Source organism: Grampus griseus (genome assembly GCF_964374135.1).
Source record: "Grampus griseus genome assembly, chromosome: 21".
NCBI lineage: Eukaryota > Metazoa > Chordata > Mammalia > Artiodactyla > Delphinidae > Grampus > Grampus griseus.
Window position 1 is genome coordinate 20,811,741 of NC_139015.1, and position 18,313 is coordinate 20,830,053.

An 18,313-nucleotide genomic window follows, 5' to 3' on the forward strand; every position below is an offset into this window, starting at 1 on the left:
TAGAGCTATAAACAGTAACGCGCCATGGCTGTGGTGTAAGCACTCGAAAGTCAAGGCAGTCTGCCTCGCGCCGTGTTCCTCTGTGCTTCGAGTCAGGGTTTCCCGGCTGGCTATTTAAAACTGCATACTTTACGCTCTCATTTCTGGGTTGCCCCCACCAGCACCACCGAACCCTCAAGAATCTGAAAGTCCATAATACCTCCTGGGTTCTGGGCAGTTTTTCCAGTGAGTCCAAACCAAATGTTAAAGCCTCGCACTGTGGGAATCCACGGAGTGAGGAGAAATTCTACACAAAGTTCTCTTCCTGTTCGGCCTTGCCCTTTCTTGTCCCATTTAGAGAGGTCATTTGTAGAGCTGAAATTTCTGCTTCACAGCATTAAATGCATGACATTGGTTTCCTGCTGCTGCATATACTGCTCCGGCTGGACCTGGTGTCAGGACTCCAGGGAGCCTGGCGTAGGCTCACAAAACCCTCATTGTTCTTCTCCGGCTTCCTTTAGAAAGCTAAAGATGTCATATTCTCTGGGGTCATCAGCAGGAGAATTTATTTTGACTTCGGGTCATTAGCTTGGCCCCCACTGTTGAGCTCTGGAGTTGGTTCTCATTATGTCAGGCCAACATCATGCATCTGCTGTTTTCTCATCCGGATCTTTTTTTTACCCTAAATACTTTGGATCTCATCGAGAACCTAGAAATGATTCTTGTCCATTTTCAGGACAAATAGGAACTTGTTTTTCAACTCTGTCCTGAAGCTCCTACGTAGGGTCTTGACTGTTCTTTTCTCCTTCTGTTCCTTCCTGTGCCGCCGTTTTGTAAGGAAGCCCATCACCTCCCTTAGGAACACAAACCCAGTTCTCAGAGTTACCAGTGGAAGGAGAATCCCCAACTGAGGAGCTGTTACTGGGCCTCACAGCCCCAACCCTTAGAGGATGTAGAACATCACTGTCCAATGGAACTCTCTGTGGTGGTAGAAATGTTCTATATTTGCCCAGTCCAGTATGGTAACTACTGGCCACAAATGGCTAGTGAGTGCTTAAAATGTGGCTGATACAACTGAGGAACTGAATTTGTAGTTCTGTTTGATTTAAATTTAAATAGCTACCTTATTAGCACAGATCTAGAGCCCACAGGGTTTAACTGCACAGATGGACAGAAACATAGACAAGTAAACACATCCCTCCAACCCCCAATATTTTTTCAATAGGGCTGTGCCCAAGTTTATGAAAAGGATCAAGGTTCCAGACTACAAGGACCGGCATGTATTCGGGGTCCCTCTGACGGTCAACGTGCAGCGCACAGGACAGCCCCTCCCCCAGAGCATTCAGCAGGCCATGCGCTACCTCCGCAACCACTGTCTGGATCAGGTGAGAGCCGCTGCCTGCAGGTCCCGCTTAATCATGGGAGTCCAGATGCATGCATCTTCTTCTAGTTTTGCAGTGAAGAAACGCTTAATGTTTTTTTTTTTTACAATAGGTTGGACTCTTCAGAAAATCAGGTGTCAAATCCCGGATTCAGGCTCTGCGCCAGATGAATGAAAGCACCATAGATTGTGTCAACTATGAGGGGCAGTCTGCTTATGATGTGGCAGACATGTTGAAGCAGTATTTTCGAGATCTTCCTGAGCCACTAATGACGAACAAACTCTCGGAAACCTTTCTGCAGATCTACCAATGTAAGTGTTCTTTGATCTTGACATTGTTGGCAGTGGGGAAAAGTGGGGTCAGCTGAAACCTGTACCTCCTTTGATGTCGTTCTCTTGGACCTACATGATGATCTCTTAGAAATACATCATCGATTTCTTTCTTCCTTGCCTTCTTGTTTGTGGAACAGGTTTCTGTGTACCTGTTGAATAATGCAAAACTAAATTGCCCTCGTCATCATTCTCTAATTACCGAAGCAACTATGCATTTTTACATTCTGATCCAGGAGCTCGTTTTTTTCATTCGTTTCCAGAACAGTGTTATCTAAGATACTTAAAGGAGCAGATTCCGAGATCTCTCTCTCCGCCTTGTCTGTAGGCATTTCAGTTGCTTCACATTTCTGTAGCAGGGCCTGTTGTGTTTAAAGTTTCACAGGTGTCTGTGTGTTTTATCTTGCTGTAAAACGAATAAATAATCTTTTTCTGCTATTCATCTCAGCTTCTACCAGAAATACTTGGGAAAACAATACCCATGCCCATCTCACTTTTAAGTAAAGCTTAAAGCAAACAGTGGTCTGAATTAATGATCACGATCAGGATTATAGCTCCTACAGCCTTGTGTTTTTCTTGGCTCAGTGTGTTATTACAGCAATGTAATTTAAAAGCAGCTTCTCTCAGTGCTTGAATTGTCTTTAGAACTGGCACGTGGGACTTTATTTTATGAGAAATGGAGTTGGTCTGGATTATTTCATTATTTGCTTCGTCCTTTCAGATTTTATGAAAACACAGGTCACATTTCCCCCACCAAGGTATTTGTTATGTATTGTAACCATGGAGCTGTTTAATCAGTTTGTCCTATGGAGCTGCATTTGAGTGACTTCAGTTTTCCACCGCACGCCTTTTAAAAGAAAAATCTGCCTAGTAAAGGAGACCTGAAAGTTGTGTTCCACATTTTATACGTGTATTATTTTATTCATTTATATATAATACATTATAATTGTATTATACATATATATTATATAATGTTATAATACATTACATTATATTGTTATATATTTTTATGGGTTTATTTCTCAAGCGTGTATTTTTCTAGTAGCCTCTCAGTAGGGCTTTCTAAAACTTAAAGAAATTACTAGTTAAACATAGCTGTTGTTTAAATGGAATATATTAGCAGCTTCCTTTCCCCATTTAAAGAATGAACAGATCAGTTGAAATTGGGAGAGTCCGCTGAGATGCTGAACATTTTGTAGTCAAGGTGAAGAAATCTCGGTTCTCATCCTCTTGTATGTCTTTGATAGGATTTCTCGTTGAAACTAAAGTATAGCCTATAATGTTCAGTAATTAAGAATGGTAAACTAGGAGTTTCAAAAAAGTACTTAGAAAAGAAAGAACCGTAAAGAACTGTAAAGTAAAAGAGAAGAGCAGGCATCATCTGGAGCTGCACTCTGAGGTGGATTCAGGAGTATATTGGCGTTGTGGGTTTTTAAAACTTGTAACTCCTCCACAGGCAGGAAGCACTTGAGGGTAGTGACGCTGGTGGCCATCCCTAATTTCTTCCGTATTAACCTCAAGTACACTTTTTGCAAGTGCTTGTTCAGTGCTGGGCTGAGGTCTTTGATGCCGCTATTTGCTTTGGGACGTTTCCTTGCGAGCGTACATGGAAAATCACTGGAGTAAATGCGGGTGTCGTGCAGATGTGCCCAAGGACCAGCGCCTCCAGGCGATCAAGGCCGCCATCATGCTCCTGCCTGACGAGAACAGGGAGGTCCTGCAGACGCTCCTCTACTTCCTGAGCGATGTCACAGCAGCTGTGAAGGAGAACCAGATGACTCCCACCAACTTGGCCGTGTGCTTGGCGCCTTCCCTCTTCCACCTCAACACCCTCAAGAGAGAGAATTCCTCTCCAAGGTACGGGTCCAGTGAGCTGCGCACGTGCACGGTGAGACGCGCACGCGTGGTGTTGAGACGCACACGTGCATGGTGAGACACGCACGCGCATGCTCCGTTCTTTAGACAGAAGAAGCCTCCGTTTCCTTGTAGGGCTGTCCCTGTGTTTTTGTTGGGTTCATACCCGAATCCAGAAAAAAGGAGTTTCTCCCTTGTGCTGCTTCCATTCTTTCTTCTCGGCCCTGGGGGCGTGACTTCCTAGACAATCTAGTTTCAACCAGGTTTTGAGAGCGATGTGCATCACTGCTTTGCCGTGGCAGGTGTGTCCCCTGATCCTCCCCCCAGTGCTCTCTGTAACATCGTCATCATACTTTCTGCCGGCAAACAGACAAGAGAGTTTACAGACCTCAAAAACTGGGTGGGGAACGAGAGCCCTGCTGCCTTGGCTTCTGCATAAATAAAACCAAGCTGCCTTGGCTTCTTCCGTAGAACCAAGCTGCCGGCCTGTGTGGGAAAGTTGAAAGGAGCTGGATCTGAAATGACTAAGGATGACGTTGAGCCTCAAAGTTAAGAGTCAGCTGAGCCCATTGTTGCAAAGTTTCTCCTTAGATGTAGACAAGATCGAAGTGACTGTGGAGGTCCAGGAATCTGGAACATAACAAAGGCTCTTCTGCTCAGCACTTACTCTGTCCCCAGCATGGGGCTACACCCTGGACATTGATTATCTTCTTTAATCCTCATAACAATCGTAGGAGGTGAAGCTCCAGTTAGTATCTATTTTACACATGAGGCAAGACTGCAGGGCAGGTCACTTGAGTAAGTATTGAATAACTTGCCTATGCTGATAGGAAAAAATGGCAGAACCAGTTGGATCATCTTACTTATATGAATATTTCGTATAAAGGCCTCATGGTAAAGTGTCACTAACCCCTTTCTACTAAATTCATCCTGCTGATCCTTTTCCTCAGCTGTAAAGGAATTTGACAAATATTTCTCAGCTGTAGGGTGAGGCCTGGTTGTGCTAGTGAAGTTAGCTTTGCTTCTGAAAGCCATACAATGCTTAATTAGCTAGTTCTGTGTTTAATGGGATAGAGAGCTAGAGGTGAGCAGAAGAGAGAGATTAGATAAGATTAAGACAAAAGCTCTAGGAAACAATAGACTTTTCTCTCACTGACAGGAGGGGCTTCTGCTTATTTACACTGGAAAGAATGATCCGGTTTAGCCCCTTGACAAGTGCCTGCCACCCACATACTCCTCAAAGCTGCCTTTCCTTCCTGCCACCCCACACCGTATAGACCTTACAAGCTGCCCTGTTTAAATAGGAACCTATTTAACGTGATGGTTTTAAATAACCTAGATTTCATCGGAGACAGTCCCTTCCATGTTTTCTGTGCACCAAAGTAAAGCTCTCCTTAACCACTTAATGACAGCCTCCAGTGAAAGTCTTTTTCTCTCCTTTAGGTTTCCTCGAATAACACATTGATTAAAAATATATAAATACTTCGGGGCTTCCCTGGTGGCACAGTGGTTGAGAGTCCACCTGCCGATGCAGGGGCCATGGGTTCGTGCCCCGGTCCAGGAGGATCCCACATGTCATGGAGCGGCTGGGCCCGTGAGCCATGGCCTCTGGGCCTGCGTGTCTGGAGCCTGTGCTCCCCAATGGGAGAGGCCACAGCAGTGAGAGGCCCGCGGACCGCAAAAAAAAAAAAAAAATATATATATATATATATATATATATATATATATATATATATATATATATATATATTTGAATCTTTCCCTTCCCTTATTTCTCTCTCTAGGGTAATGCAAAGAAAACAAAGCTTGGGAAAACCAGATCAGAAAGATTTGAATGAAAATCTTGCTGCCACTCAAGGGCTAGCCCATATGATTGCTGAGTGCAAGAAGCTTTTCCAGGTAAGGAGATGGGAAGTTTTGTTATTTGTCAAGGATGATGTAAATGAGGACAAAATCTTGGGCACCATACTTGTTCACATCTTTTTTTTGGCCGCAGTGTGCGGCATGCGGAATCTTAGTTCCCCAACCAAGGACTGAACCTGTGCCACCTGCATTGAGAGAGTGGAGTCTTAACCACTGGACTGCCAGGGAAGTCCCAACTTGTTCACATCTTAACCAAAAGGTCTTTTCCACAGCTGAAGGTTATATATGTAGTCTGAGAATGTCTTATTTATATATTTTATAATGTATAAGCTCATTAGAGCTAATATGTTAATGAACTTGCCTACCTCCATACCCCTTTACTTAGAAAGCAGAAGTAACCAATTATCTGAAATAAATTCTGTATCTGAGATGCAGCCGCTATGGAAAACAGTATGACCATTCCTTAAAAAATTAAAAATAGAACTACCTTAGGATCCAGCAATTCCATTCCTGAGTATATCCAAAGAATACAAAAGCACTAATTCAAAAAGATACATGCACCCCAATGGTCATAGCATTATTTACAGCAGCCAGTGGAAGCAACCTAAGTATCCATCAACAGATTAATGGATAAAGAAGATGTGGTGGGGAGGGGGTGTGTGTGTATAAAATGAAATACTACTCAGCCATTAAAATAAAAGAATGAGGGGCTCCCCTGGTGGCGCAGTGGTTGAGAGTCCTCCTGCCGATGCAGGGGACATGGGTTCATGCCCCGGTCCGGGAAGATCCCACATGCCGTGGAGCGGCTGGGCCCGTGAGCCATGGCCACTGAGCCTGCGCGTCCGGAGCCTGTGCTCCGCAACGGGAGAGGCCACAACAGTGCCCGCATATCGCAAAAATAAATAAATAAATAATTTAATTTAATTTAAAAAAAATAAAAGAATGAAATTTTGAATTTGCAACAATAGGGATGGACCTGGAGGGTATTATGCTTAGTGAAATAAGTCGGGCAGGGGAAAACAAGTATTGTATGTTATTGCATTCATGTGGAATCTAAAAAAATAAGACAAAGAATGAATATAACAAAACAGAAACAGACTCACAGGAATAGAGAACAAACTAGTGGCTTGAAAGGTAAGAGGGGTGTGGGGGGCAAGGGGAGTAAGAGGTACAGACTACTGTGTATAAAATAAACAAGCGACAGGATATATTGTACAGCACAGGGAATATAGCCCATATTTTACAATAACTTTAAATGGAGCATAATCTGTAAAGTTTTTGGATCACTATGTTGTACACTTGAAACTATTGTAAATCAACTAACTGTACTTCAATTAAAAAAAAATCTGTCTTCGTCAACGTACACCCTATTTTAATCACTTACTCTCCTACTGTAACTTTCTAAAGAAGAGGACCTCAGACAAAAATAAGCTTTCTAGGTACCTTTATGAAGGTGATCTGCTTGCGTCGTCACGATACCACATGAGGTCGGCAGGGACACTCCTCCATCTGTTGGAAGCAGGGGGACTGGACTGCTTGCACTGCCTTGAGAATCTTGCCGCTTCCTCTGATGGGCAACAAACCTCCTTTATGTCTCTCGTGTCCCTCCCAGGTTCCTGAGGAAATGAGCCGATGTCGAAATTCCTACACCGAACAAGAGCTGAAGCCACTTACCCTAGAAGCGTTAGGACGCCTTTGTAATGATGAGTCAGCCGGCTACCAACACTTCCTCCAGGACTGTGTGGACAGCCTGTTTAAAGAGGTCAAAGAGAAATTCAAAGGCTGGGTCAGCTACTCTACATCTGAGCAGGCTGAGCTATCCTATAAGAAGGTATGTCATCTCCCCGTTGTCAGCCATTTGAATTCTAGTGGTCAGGACTTGGGTTCATCAGAGACGAGATACCCTTTTGCCAACACAGTTCTCCTTGGGGATCTGTCACCCATGCCCTTCCTTATAGAGCTAGGCAGCCAGGTGATCCATGTTCCCCAGGTAAGAGTGGAAACCAGTTCAGTGAGGAACAGTACTCATTGAACATGTGTCAGGGGAATCAAAATATCTAGTGAAATACTTTGGTTCCACAGAAACACACTAGAATTCCCTGGAATGTTTTACTAATGGTATGGGGCCTTTGGGCATTTTGTGACGTGCCTAGATATTTCCATCATTTGATTGGAATCCCCTTGGGCTCTCTCCTGTTCTCCGTCACTCTTCTCTTGGCCCTTTAATGAGCAGGGAGTGCTGGGTGGGTGGGTGGTTAACCTGAAAGCCCCTTAAGGGCAGAGGCATCCTGTATTGCTTTGCATGATAGGTGCATGGAGGTATTTGTTGATTTGTCTCTACCACCTTGAGTAGAAACAATGAGAGCAGTCGGATGGCCATGCAGGCTTGGGAGTGCAGATAAATCTTAGTTTTATTACATTGACCCTAATATGGGTCCCAGGAAAACAGATACAACCGGAGGTGACGCCAGCAGTACTATTTGCTTTCTAGCCTGATCGTGAATGTACTTGCGGTCAGCAGCCTATTAAAGCCAGAAATAAACATTAGGACGACGTACCCAGCTAGTAGTTTGCCTTCAGAGACTAGGTGTGTGGGAATGGTCTCAGCACTGACGAGTACATCGTCTTTTCAGGTGAGTGAAGGACCACCTCTAAGGCTTTGGAGGGCAACCATTGAAGTCCCTGCATCGCCTGAGGAAATCTTAAAGCGCCTACTTAAAGAGCAGCACCTCTGGGACGTGGACTTGTTGGATTCAAAAGTGATTGAGATCCTGGACAGCCGAACTGAGATTTACCAGTATGTGCAAAACAGTATGGCGCCCCACCCCGCTCGGGACTACGTTGTTCTGAGGTGAGAGCTTCCGGGCTGATTACTGCGGCAAGGGTGAGCCTCTGTGGCACTGAATGTTATAAGATGCCAACATTGTTTAAAATAGAACGTTTGCTTCCAGAAAAGCGTTGAACCCTTCCAACTATGAAAACTATATCCTCGTTTATTCCAACAGCGTGTCCGTCCCTGAAAATGGTTTGAGCTCTTTTGGAACCGAGCTCAGAAAGAGAGGCACATTCCATTGAACGTGTTCAGTGGTAGCTGATTTTTGCCCCCTTTAGGATAGATTTTCTCGTTAGAAACAGCAGAAGCCAGGAAGTAACATTTGGGTCCCAAGTGAGCTGTGGTTAAGGCTGATTCATGTGTGATTCATAAATTCTCTGAAGATATCATTGAAAGAAGAATTCCAAAAATCTTTGAGGAAATGTCACATCATTAGTCCAGAACTTCTCCAACGGACTAACATTTGGATGTCCATGTTCTAATACATTTGTGAAATAGAAAAAGGGTTTTCAGACCCACTTCAGATTGGTCCTCTTTCCAAGAACTGCCTGTGTGAGCTTAAATACCGCTGCAGAAGGGGCTCTGTTGAAGTTAGTCGTTCAGGAGTCCTTGCACAAGGATGGATGCATGGCGTGGCCCCCATCCTGCCCTTCAGCTGCCTTCTCTAAGAGTGAGGCCCCGTTTTAAACTCGGCTTCCAGGAAACTCCATTTTTTTCCCCTCTCGTTTTGTCCCTACAGAACATGGAGGACTAATTTACCCAAGGGAGCTTGTGCCCTTTTACTCACCTCCATGGACCACGACCGGGCCCCTGTGGTGGGAGTGAGGGTCAATGTGCTCCTGGCCAGGTATCTAATCGAACCCTGCGGGTCAGGGAAATCCAAACTCACCTACATGTGCAGAGCTGACTTAAGGTATGTTCTAGTGCTGATTTTTTTTTTTTTTTTTTTGACATCTTGAGTGAATACATCCCTGCATCTTGGATGCTCTGTGAAGGGCGGTGCTTATAAAGTAACTCCTTCATGTTTCTTGGTCCTCTGGGTACCACTTACTAATTTCCACCCCTTAGAGAATATGGTACTAAAGCAATGTGGATGTGGTGGTTCTGCCATGAACTTAAAGCCACAGGAAATGAGAGTTCGAATTAGCAATCAGATGTTTCTCATTGTATATTCAAAGAGGTTTGAATAATGTGACATGCCCTTTTAGTAATTAGTTAGACCTATACTTTGTGCCATAGATCAGTGCGAATTCTTATCAGAAAATGAACGAAATGCAGCAATACCAACAAGAAAAAAACAAACCTCTAAAAACTTTCCAAAGTGGCTCTCCTGTTAAATAAGTCCTCATTTGAAGTCTTTACAGCTCCGTACTGCAAGTATCTGTATGGTCTGTTTTTGTTCTACATGCCAGAGCTTTCTTTCCTGAACAGTTTCACTCAGTATCTGCACTCAATATGTTGTTCCTTGAGAAACTTCTGGTTCCAAAAGTGTAATGGAGATGCCAGCAGATTACTTTGGAATAATAAGAGGGATCTTTGCTCGCACATTTTGCTGATCAAGAAATAGAAGTATATTCAGAACTCCCTTCAGCTGATTCAGGATTTTCCAACTCGAATAATTTATTTGCGTTTCCTTTCCTGTCTGTCGTAGGGGCCACATGCCAGAGTGGTACACGAAATCTTTTGGACATTTGTGTGCAGCTGAAGTTGTCAAGATCCGAGACTCCTTCAGTAATCAGAGCACTGAAACCAAAGACACCAAATCTAGGTGATTCCCGAAGCATGTCCATTATCTGGGCCTTTGTTTCTAGAACCCTTGCCAGTCCTTGGAAGATTGGGTTCAGTGTCTGATCCTGAAACAAAACTACAAGATGGAGTGTGGGAATTGACTATAGTGATTTGATACATTTTTAAAGCTGCTTTCTATTCGTTTAAGGTCTGTATTATGGACCTTGACTGGAATATATGACTGTGCAAAAAAAAAAAAAAGTATTCCTATTCGAATTGCTTCTGAGAAGCAAAACTATAAATACATTAGGGAAGATAATGAAGAGACGTCATTCTCTTGCGATGTCGGTGTCTGTGTACGTGTACCTATGTCATTTTCTTTGCAGTGTGTGGAGGGACTGGTGTATCCACTGGAATAGTTGGTCCTCTTTGACATATTTTCTCGCTGAGAAGAGCAAAGAAAGGTTTGCACAGAGGGGTGTGTGTATGTGTGTTTGTTGCTGGTCGAATGGCATAGATGTGTAAGTTGGGCTACAGTGTCTGGCACACTGAGACACCTCCAAGAAGGATCGTGATGCATCAGGTTAATACCCATGGAATTATCCAGAAAGTGAACCCATTTATTTTGGGGTGTCAGACAACCCACCCTTGTCTGGTTTTTTTTTTTTTTCCTGAGTTAGTAAACACTTTCCGTCTCCACCAACCTCTTCTTTACCTTAAAAGTGATTGTAATAAATTTACTTGGATAGCCCATTTTAAACACAGTTTGTCTCTAGACCTGATTGCAGATAGCAAAGTTGTTTTTATCCAGTACAGGTGAATTCAGGGATGGAAATTCCCCCTTGCTAGCTCCAAAGCACAGTTCTGTTTTTTGGTTTTTAAGTTGAGATGTGAAAACTGAGCACTCTTAACATCTACTCCTGAATCAAATATCAACACCTTTTACGTGTCCGCAAATTCTTTGCATTTCCATGTTAGGAGAAACTCTTTAAGGCACTATGTATGGGAACACAGGAAACTGTGTCCCAAGGAAACCCTTGTAAATTTAACCCAACCACAAAAGTTGCTTGTTGTTACGGTTATTAACAGCATTTTTGAAAGCTGCATTTGTTAATTGGATTTGTCCTTCTCAGCAAATAGGGGTTTTTTTAAATTTTGTTTTTCCTACATTTCTTTTTCTTCTCCTTTATGAAGCCCCTGGAAATATATTTTAGTAGTAATGGAAAGTAGTAATCACAGTAAAAAACAAACAAACAATCAAAAACACACTAGTGCAGGGCTTTGGAAGGGTGGTCTTTATACAGGTTTTACTGTAACGGTAAAGGTTGGCTCAAAAGACAGTATTAGTGAATTTATTTTATGTGGATCAAAAGTGAATAATGTATGAATGAGAGTTGTAAGAAGGACTTTTATTTTGTTATAATTTAGTTACCATTGTCAGTGTTATTTCAAAGGTTCTTTGAAGAATTAGGGGGCAGGGGACAGATCAGAGTTTAATTTGAGTATTTTGGATATTAGCGTGCCTCATGAAGATATACTTGTATATTCAACTTTAATGGCTTTGAGATTTGTAAGAGTATATGTTGTATATACCATTCTATTAAGAAACATGTACGCCTACCTGTCCACTGTGCTTTCCAACACAGATAAAGCATGATAAAGATTATTATTTAAAATATACTTGTATTTATACCTCAGATATTCTTTTGGATTTTGTACCTCAAGCCTTTTTTGGTTTGTTTTTTTTTTTCGTTTGTTTTTTGCTAATGTAAATACACTTTACATGAATACAGTCTAAGTGAAAAAAAAGTAAATAAGAGGTTTATAACTTGCTCTATATCTGTACAGAATATAATCAATAAGTGCACTATTAAATGTTTAAAGTAAGGGAAACGTCTGGCCTGCTTTCCACTGTATCACATCTCACTCCCACCCGTAAAGCCACAGACGGCAAGGCATACCATCCTAGCATCAACTAAAATGAAAATACAGATTTGCTACAGGAAAAATCGGACTGCAAATCATTCCAAGGCCAAACTGCAACTGAGCCACTCACTAACAAACAGGAAACCCTGGTGAAGGTTCAGGAAGCACAGAGATGCTCTCCAAACAAAGGTCTCGAGGAAACGATACTGAGAAAGTTACAAGAATAAGCAACAGCAACCGAAAGATGCTCATGAGCAAAGCCAAGGTCACCGATTCATTCCACAAAAGGTCTCTTTCCCACTGTTTGGCTTTCCTGTTGAAAGGATTCCTTACATATTTGACCAGAGGAGAATGTGAAGGATGTGAACATTTTCAAGAACTCTGCTTTAAGCCACCTAAAGTGATATTGCCACAACTTACTAATTGTGACTAATTGCCTAGGTTGTAAGCTCTCTGAGAGCAGGGCTCTTCTACACGTCTTTATAATCCCCTACAGCAGCTTTCAGTGTTTTGTACTTGTAGGCACCTAATAAATTTATTATTTGCCAAATGGAATTGATTGAATCAGCGTCTGTTATTTGAAAAGGAAGAGAAGCTAGGATGCTGTCTGTCTTAAGTCCTCACTTTGGTTCATCAATGCCCATTTTGAGATGGCAGAGACTGGAACTTGTTAAACCTAGTGAAATCTTAAAGTTCAAAAACTGGCGAAGATGACATAGATATTCTACAGAGATGCTCTGGATTCTAAATTAGAGTGTTCTTTGTGCTGGAATTTCAACCAGTCTCATTCCTCCGATACAATGTGATATGCATCTTAGATTTGATTTTGACAAATACTCACTCTGGGCGTAGTAAAGGAGAAAAACCAATCTCAATATAATTTTTTAAAAGACACACACAGACCAAAGCCTTTTTATTTACTTCTGCCTCCAGTCCTGGCTTCCTCAGAGCCACATAAAATGGAAAATCAAAATGTCTGAAATACCTAATAATTCAGTTGTTTGCACAGCTCTGGAGTCATGAGTTAGTAATAGGCTACATGTGGTTACCAGGATGGAAGAGATGCTCTCACGGGCACCCAGGTAGATTCAGATTGCTTTGGTCACGACCCATTTTCCTATTTACCTCATTTAGTCAGTTATTCCAACACCTATTTATATTTAGCTCACACAGTGCTCAGACCTGAAGATTCCAAAGTCCTGAAAATCTGCTCTCAGAGATACTAAGATAGAAATGATAACGCCCTATAGCATCCTGCCTACCAATTTACAGATGGCATAACTTGAAAGAGTCTAACAAAATTAAATGGATTCTTAAGAGGGTTTTTTTTTTTTTCCCCTCCCAGGGCTAAGGGGAACAGCTGAGATTTTGGGAAAGTAAAAACTGAGGAAAAACTAGGGAAGGTAATCCATATCGGTGCTTTTCCAACACCTCTGGTTAGGGGTGTGTGTGTCCAGGGGAAAACAAAGGCAGTAGAGAGGTGTGTGGGATGTTATCGTTACGCTCATGGGTCTTTATGCCAACTTTGTCCACTTTTCACACGCACCCCACAAAGCATAGGTATTATCCTTCTAAGGACTATGGCTATGACTTAGTGACGAATTAAGGTGCCCAGAGCCAGAAAGAGCAGCTGAAATTCCAGCTCAGTACCTCTACCCCAGACCGTCTCCCATCTGCCGATCTTTCTCTAATCCGGAGGCAAACTCACAGTAAGGGCCGATTCACTCATTTTGCATCAGCATCAGAATTGGGAAGAATGCAAGGAAAAGGAAGATCCCTAGCAAAATAACCACATTAGTCAAGGTTGCCAAGAAATTATTCTGTCACCCGATTACTGAGATGCTTAAGGAGAAATTAAGGAGGTCAAGATAAAGGTGAGGCCAAAGTGTTGTTTCAGGTTGAAAGAATTTGTAGTTCTGTTTGCAAATTGAATACGTGATTTGCAGTGTACTGAGACTCCAGGGATGCCTCCCTGTGAGGCATAGGACCTGCTCCTCCCCACCTGCAAGCGCAGAACGATCTGACGTGTGGTCAGATTGCAACCCACCCAACCCCTCTGAGCTTGCATTGCTTCATGGATACAAGGGGCATAACTACTTACAGTCTTCTTAACCTGCAGCCCAGGACCAGAAGGCCGGTCCTGTGACTTTCTGCAATTCGTCGTGCTGCCCACCACACAAGAATATCATGACGTGCAACTGACATATTTGTGGAGGTGCTTTGAAAACCAAGAGCTATTGAAAGGTAAAGGAGCCTTCATGAAAGCAAAGTGGAATTTAGCCCAAATGCTTTTCCCCACCTGCCTGTTGAAGCATACATAAATGATTATAAAGCAGAAATCCTAAACCATGAGATCATGGCATGCATGTCATCTTGGTGTTCCATCAGGATGAAATTTGCCTACGGAATTTAAATTCCATTTGCCTAAGGAATGCAAATTACAAAAAACCTCAAAGAGCCTGTGGCAGGGAAAGCTCAGGTAGGTCTGTGCAGTTGCAGTGAAATTGGGCCCATTCTGCAGGGAATGATCAGTTTTTTTCAGGCTGGGAGTTTGCTAAATCATGTTGGCAGCTGTAGCCCAAAGTAATTACCCTCTCTGTGTATACACAGTTCCCATTAGAGCAGCCGGTTTGCCTGTCTGGACCCAAGGCTGTGTTGACAACTGTAGTATAAACACCTCTTTGCAGAGATTTTTCATCTCATTAGACTTAAAAAAAAAAAAAAATGAGGGCAAGAAATGTTCCTCATAGGGGATTTTCATTTCTTTCTCTTTTCCTATCAAGATACAAAGCACTGTGGAAAGCAAAAGCCTTACTCTTTTCATGACTCATCATCAGCCATGATTTGGTGATGTTGTTCCCACAAAAATAGTGACTTGTTCCCATAAAAATAGTCTGATTCCTAAGGAAAATGTTGTTAAAAGCTCTGTAGGTTACAGGTACTTGACAAATACAAACGTGTTTGGCTCACATCTGAGAGGACTTGCTGTTGAGCTACCATTTATTAAGCCTAATAATGTGCTAGGTACTGAAATATATGCCTTATTCAATTAATATTACATTTAAATCCCATAGCATTCCTTTGAAGGAGAACTTATTAGCCTCGTTTTATAAATGAAAAACTTTAAAGAGGCAGGAACGCTTAAAGAAATAAAGTAGTTATGTAGTATTTGCAAAGGGACTCAAGAAATTCGAGAACAGCACTGCATGGCAGAACACCCTGCTCTAGTGCATGCGGCTCTTGTTGAAATGTGGCAAATGAGACTAAGGATCTGGATGTTTCATTCTATTTAATTTTTATTAAGTTAGATTTAAACAGTTCTAGGTAGCTAGTGGCTACTGGACTGGACAGTATAAATTTTGTTCCAAAGATCTGAGGATAATTCCAAGCAATCCAATTCTTCTCTCTCTCTTCCACCTATAATAATCCTCCAAGGAAGGAAGGAAGGAAGAGGAAAGAAAGAAAGGAGGGAGGGAGGAAAAGAGGGAGAGAAAGGGAAAGGAAAGGAAGAAAAGAAAGAAAGAAAAAGAAAGGAAAGAAAGGAAGGAAGGAAGAAAAGAAAGAGGAAGGAAGGAAGGAAAGAAAGAGGGGGGAGGGAGGAAGGAAGGAAAAAGAAATATAGTAAATAGTTGTAAAAATCCATATTTCGGGTCAGATAATACCCACCCAACATTCCACCAGCCACAAGACTGAAACTGTGTCTCCCCCAGCCTGTGGCCAGCTCCCGCACTTCTCAAGCTTGAGTTGGATGATCTCTTTTCTTTGCTGCTAGAGTATCTGTACATCACCAAACCACAGATAATGCTGTAGCTGATCTGAAAGAACGTTCTGTAATTCAAAATATTCTCCTCGGCTTGCTGCAAGCCACGGCATCCTCACAGATGCTGCGGTCCCAGCAACCACAGTGGTCCCTTCGTGGTCGGCTCCTGTCCCCTCGGTTTCCTTGTCGCTGGTGTCCAGGCCTTCTTGCAGGCTGGTGAGACCAGCTACCCGGCAGCAGCTGTCAGAGCCCAAGGTATCCTTCACTGATAAGAGTTCTTGGTGAGGTGTCTGAACTTAAAAGTCAGTGGTAACAGCTCTAAGGTAAAGATACATATTCCACACGGGGTCCTAGCTTTTTGCTTCCAAGGACTCTTCACTATACTTCTTAACACCTTCCAGTCTTTTTCAAAGTTGTCAAATATTTGTGGTATTAAACAGTAGAGCTTACTAAGAAGTAATGTGTTTTTTGGGCTTCCCTGGTGGCGCAGTGGTTGAGAGTCCACCTGCCGATGCAGGGGACACGGGTTCGTGCCCCGGTCCGGGAAGATCCCACATGCCGCGGAGCGGCTGGGCCCGTGAGCCATGGCCGCTGAGCCTGCGCGTCCGGAGCCTGTGCTCCGCAACGGGAGAGGCCACAACAGTGAGAAGCCCGTTTACCTCAAAAAAAAAAAAAAAAAAAAAAACAGTAATGTGTTTTTTAAAATTTTCAATATAGATACATATTATTTAAAACTGCTAATCAAGTCTAGAGGCGTCTTAGAAATAAGTGTGAACTAACTTTTATTGGCACATGATTTGAGAGTTTTCTTAATGAAAAATAGCTTATGAAGTCTTTTAAGCTGAAGACCGTCCAAAGGCCATAGACTCCTCCCAATCACCAGTCTGTAGCTGAGTGATGGTTCCTAGCCCTGATACTCAGATAATTAATCAAGGAAAAGGGGGATTTAATGTCATGCCCCAGAGAAACTAGTTTTCTTGACTTCCAAGGCTGGCCAATAGGATGTATTTTTTTCAACAACAAACATAAGGCAAGCTCTATTTTGTTGCAGTATTTTAAAATGTAAATATATGAATAGATCATTAATATCATTCCAGGAAAGCAGGAAATGAAGAGTTCACACAGACTGTAAAGATTATTAAAGCAAGAAGAGATGTGAAGCCCCTGGGACCACGCAAAATGTTGCAATATCTCAAAGAGCTAAAGGATATTTCACCCCATGACCCAGAATACTGAAAATGGGATATGTTTTCCTGCCACCATCCGGAAAGGAAAGAAGATAAGTTTCCAGAAGCAAAGCAACCTGACTGGTAAGGCAGGATACGCATACAGCTGTTGTTTGTCTTTAACCAACCTAATGCCGTAAACACTCTTGCGTCAGATTAATCTTCGCCACAGGGTCACCCATGGACGCCTCCACCTGGCTGACCCTGAGAGGTCCAACAGGACCCTCCATGAACTCCCCCTTTTCAACGACTCCAGGAGACAGTTCAGCCTGACATCAAAGGACTAGCGGCCGTTTAAATTTCAGGATTGAAATTTTGGTGTTTTTTTTTTTTGCCATTTCATGACAAAGCAGACCCAACAGAATAAGAAAGTAATTTCCAAGACTGATAACTTCGTTTCTTTGGTTTCACCCACTTTCTCGTTTTCTCTGATCCTAAACCCATTCCATGCTAAGAATAGTACAAATAGAGATAAAATCAGGAAATATAAGGGACACTGGCTCCCAACAAAACCCTCATTGAAGCAACAAAAGAAGAAAGAAACAGTACAGGGAGGGAGCAAACAAAAGAAGGACCAGTGCTGGGTTTCCAATGGCTAAAATATACTCGCTAAAATTCTTAAGCCTACATCACCCCTCCTGTACCTACCTCTGTGTTTGGAGACGCCAGACTCTCTTTCTTATATTGCCTAATAAAATGCCATTTCTTATTTGAATTTTCACACTAACTCCTTGGCCTCCTCCTTTTCTCATCCTCTTGATATTTGGATTCCCCTCACGCTGGCCACTGTTCCTTCACACGAATGCTTCCTCTCTCCTATGACTTTTTTCTTCTTGTTCTTTCAAACCAGCTTTACTCCCGGACCCTCCCCGGCCTCCCACGTGGCCTGGACGACTCCCTCTGTCTCTTCCTTCATCTCTTTCCATCTCTCATGTCTCCACGTGCCTCCCCTTCCCACCCCACATCCCTCAAAAAAAAGAAAAAAAAACCAAACCACACCAAAAGAAAACAAAAAAACCACTGTAGTTTCTTAGGCTTCCTTTAATTTAATGCAAAGCAGAGAGGTCACTTTGTATTTCTCTTGCTTCTATTAATTTACAGGTATTCAATCTATCTCTGCTAGATAGGCGAAGGAATTCTTTATCTGTTGCCCTCTTTGGGCAAGGACAGCTATATGAAGTTGTCACAGAGGGAAGGTTACAAGACATGGTAAGGCACTGGGGAGAGAATTAATGGTCTTTCACTAAGCTAGACAGGTAAAGCCATAGCCGGGTAGTCGGAGAAAGCAGATCTGGGCATAGTTTTGTTAAGTTCAGGGACACATGTGCACAGGTTTGAAGACAAAGGAAACTTGCCAGTGGAGATAGAGGGAATACAGAGAGCCTCATAGTCCCTCTGTGATGGGGAAAGAATGTGTTCACAGGACAGAGGGT

At 42.6% G+C, this 18,313-nt stretch overlaps 1 protein-coding gene across 4 annotated transcripts in view; it reads left to right on the forward strand.

The window, feature by feature from the left end:
* The window catches only part of DLC1 (DLC1 Rho GTPase activating protein), a 401,322-nt gene extending 388,879 nt beyond the window's left edge, over positions 1 to 12,443 (forward strand). For all 4 annotated transcript variants that reach the window (XM_082680447.1, XM_082680446.1, XM_082680448.1 and 1 more), the window contains 8 exons: positions 1,205 to 1,364; positions 1,474 to 1,672; positions 3,334 to 3,547; positions 5,329 to 5,443; positions 7,020 to 7,238; positions 8,041 to 8,258; positions 8,980 to 9,153; positions 9,892 to 12,443. In XM_082680447.1, coding sequence (XP_082536573.1) covers positions 1,205 to 1,364; positions 1,474 to 1,672; positions 3,334 to 3,547; positions 5,329 to 5,443; positions 7,020 to 7,238; positions 8,041 to 8,258; positions 8,980 to 9,153; positions 9,892 to 10,012 — 1,420 coding nt within the window. In that variant the 3' untranslated portion in view covers positions 10,013 to 12,443. The remainder of the gene's footprint in view (positions 1 to 1,204; positions 1,365 to 1,473; positions 1,673 to 3,333; positions 3,548 to 5,328; positions 5,444 to 7,019; positions 7,239 to 8,040; positions 8,259 to 8,979; positions 9,154 to 9,891) is intronic.
* The last annotated feature ends 5,870 nt before the right edge of the window (positions 12,444 to 18,313 follow it).